Raw genomic sequence first — 431 nt, forward strand, 5'->3', positions numbered from 1 at the left:
GAGGCGGAGGGGTGCAGGCCATATTGCCGTAGCGGCCTTGCTGCAGAGCATGATGGGATAGCTGCTGCTGGAACTGGGCGTGTGAAGGAACGGGCGGCCCGCGCCGTGGGAGGGACCCTCGATGTAGGGTATGATGGATAGCGGGCGGATGGCCAGGGGCGACGGCCTGCATATGGTACCGATGATGATGGTGGTAAGGGGGCGGAGGCTGGCCAAAGTTGTTGTGACAGTACTGAGCATGCAGCGCTTGGATCTTGGACGGCCCACCTGGATCTGACTGGCTGAGGGCGGAGGGGGATGGAGGCGGCGGCCCTCCTGTAGTAGGAGGTGGCACGGGGGCCGGGTAATGTGGCCCGGGGGGAGTAAGGGGAGCAGGGGGTTTGGCGCGCTTGCTCCCAAACAGGGAGCCCAGGAAGGAACCGGAATTGCTC

General features: G+C 64.7%; 1 protein-coding gene across 1 annotated transcript; it reads right to left on the bottom strand.

Moving 5' to 3' along the window:
• Nucleotides 1-4: 4 nt before the first annotated feature.
• On the bottom strand, nt 5-427 carry LOC107682113 (formin-like protein 20; the record flags this gene model as incomplete). Its single annotated transcript, XM_016478471.1, has 1 exon — nt 5-427. A coding segment is annotated over one exon (423 nt), but the record flags the coding sequence as incomplete, so codon positions are not given.
• Nucleotides 428-431: the final 4 nt, after the last annotated feature.

The sequence above is a fragment of the Sinocyclocheilus anshuiensis genome, unplaced genomic scaffold (assembly GCF_001515605.1).
Source record: "Sinocyclocheilus anshuiensis isolate Anshui unplaced genomic scaffold, SAMN03320099.WGS_v1.1 C31617445, whole genome shotgun sequence".
NCBI lineage: Eukaryota > Metazoa > Chordata > Actinopteri > Cypriniformes > Cyprinidae > Sinocyclocheilus > Sinocyclocheilus anshuiensis.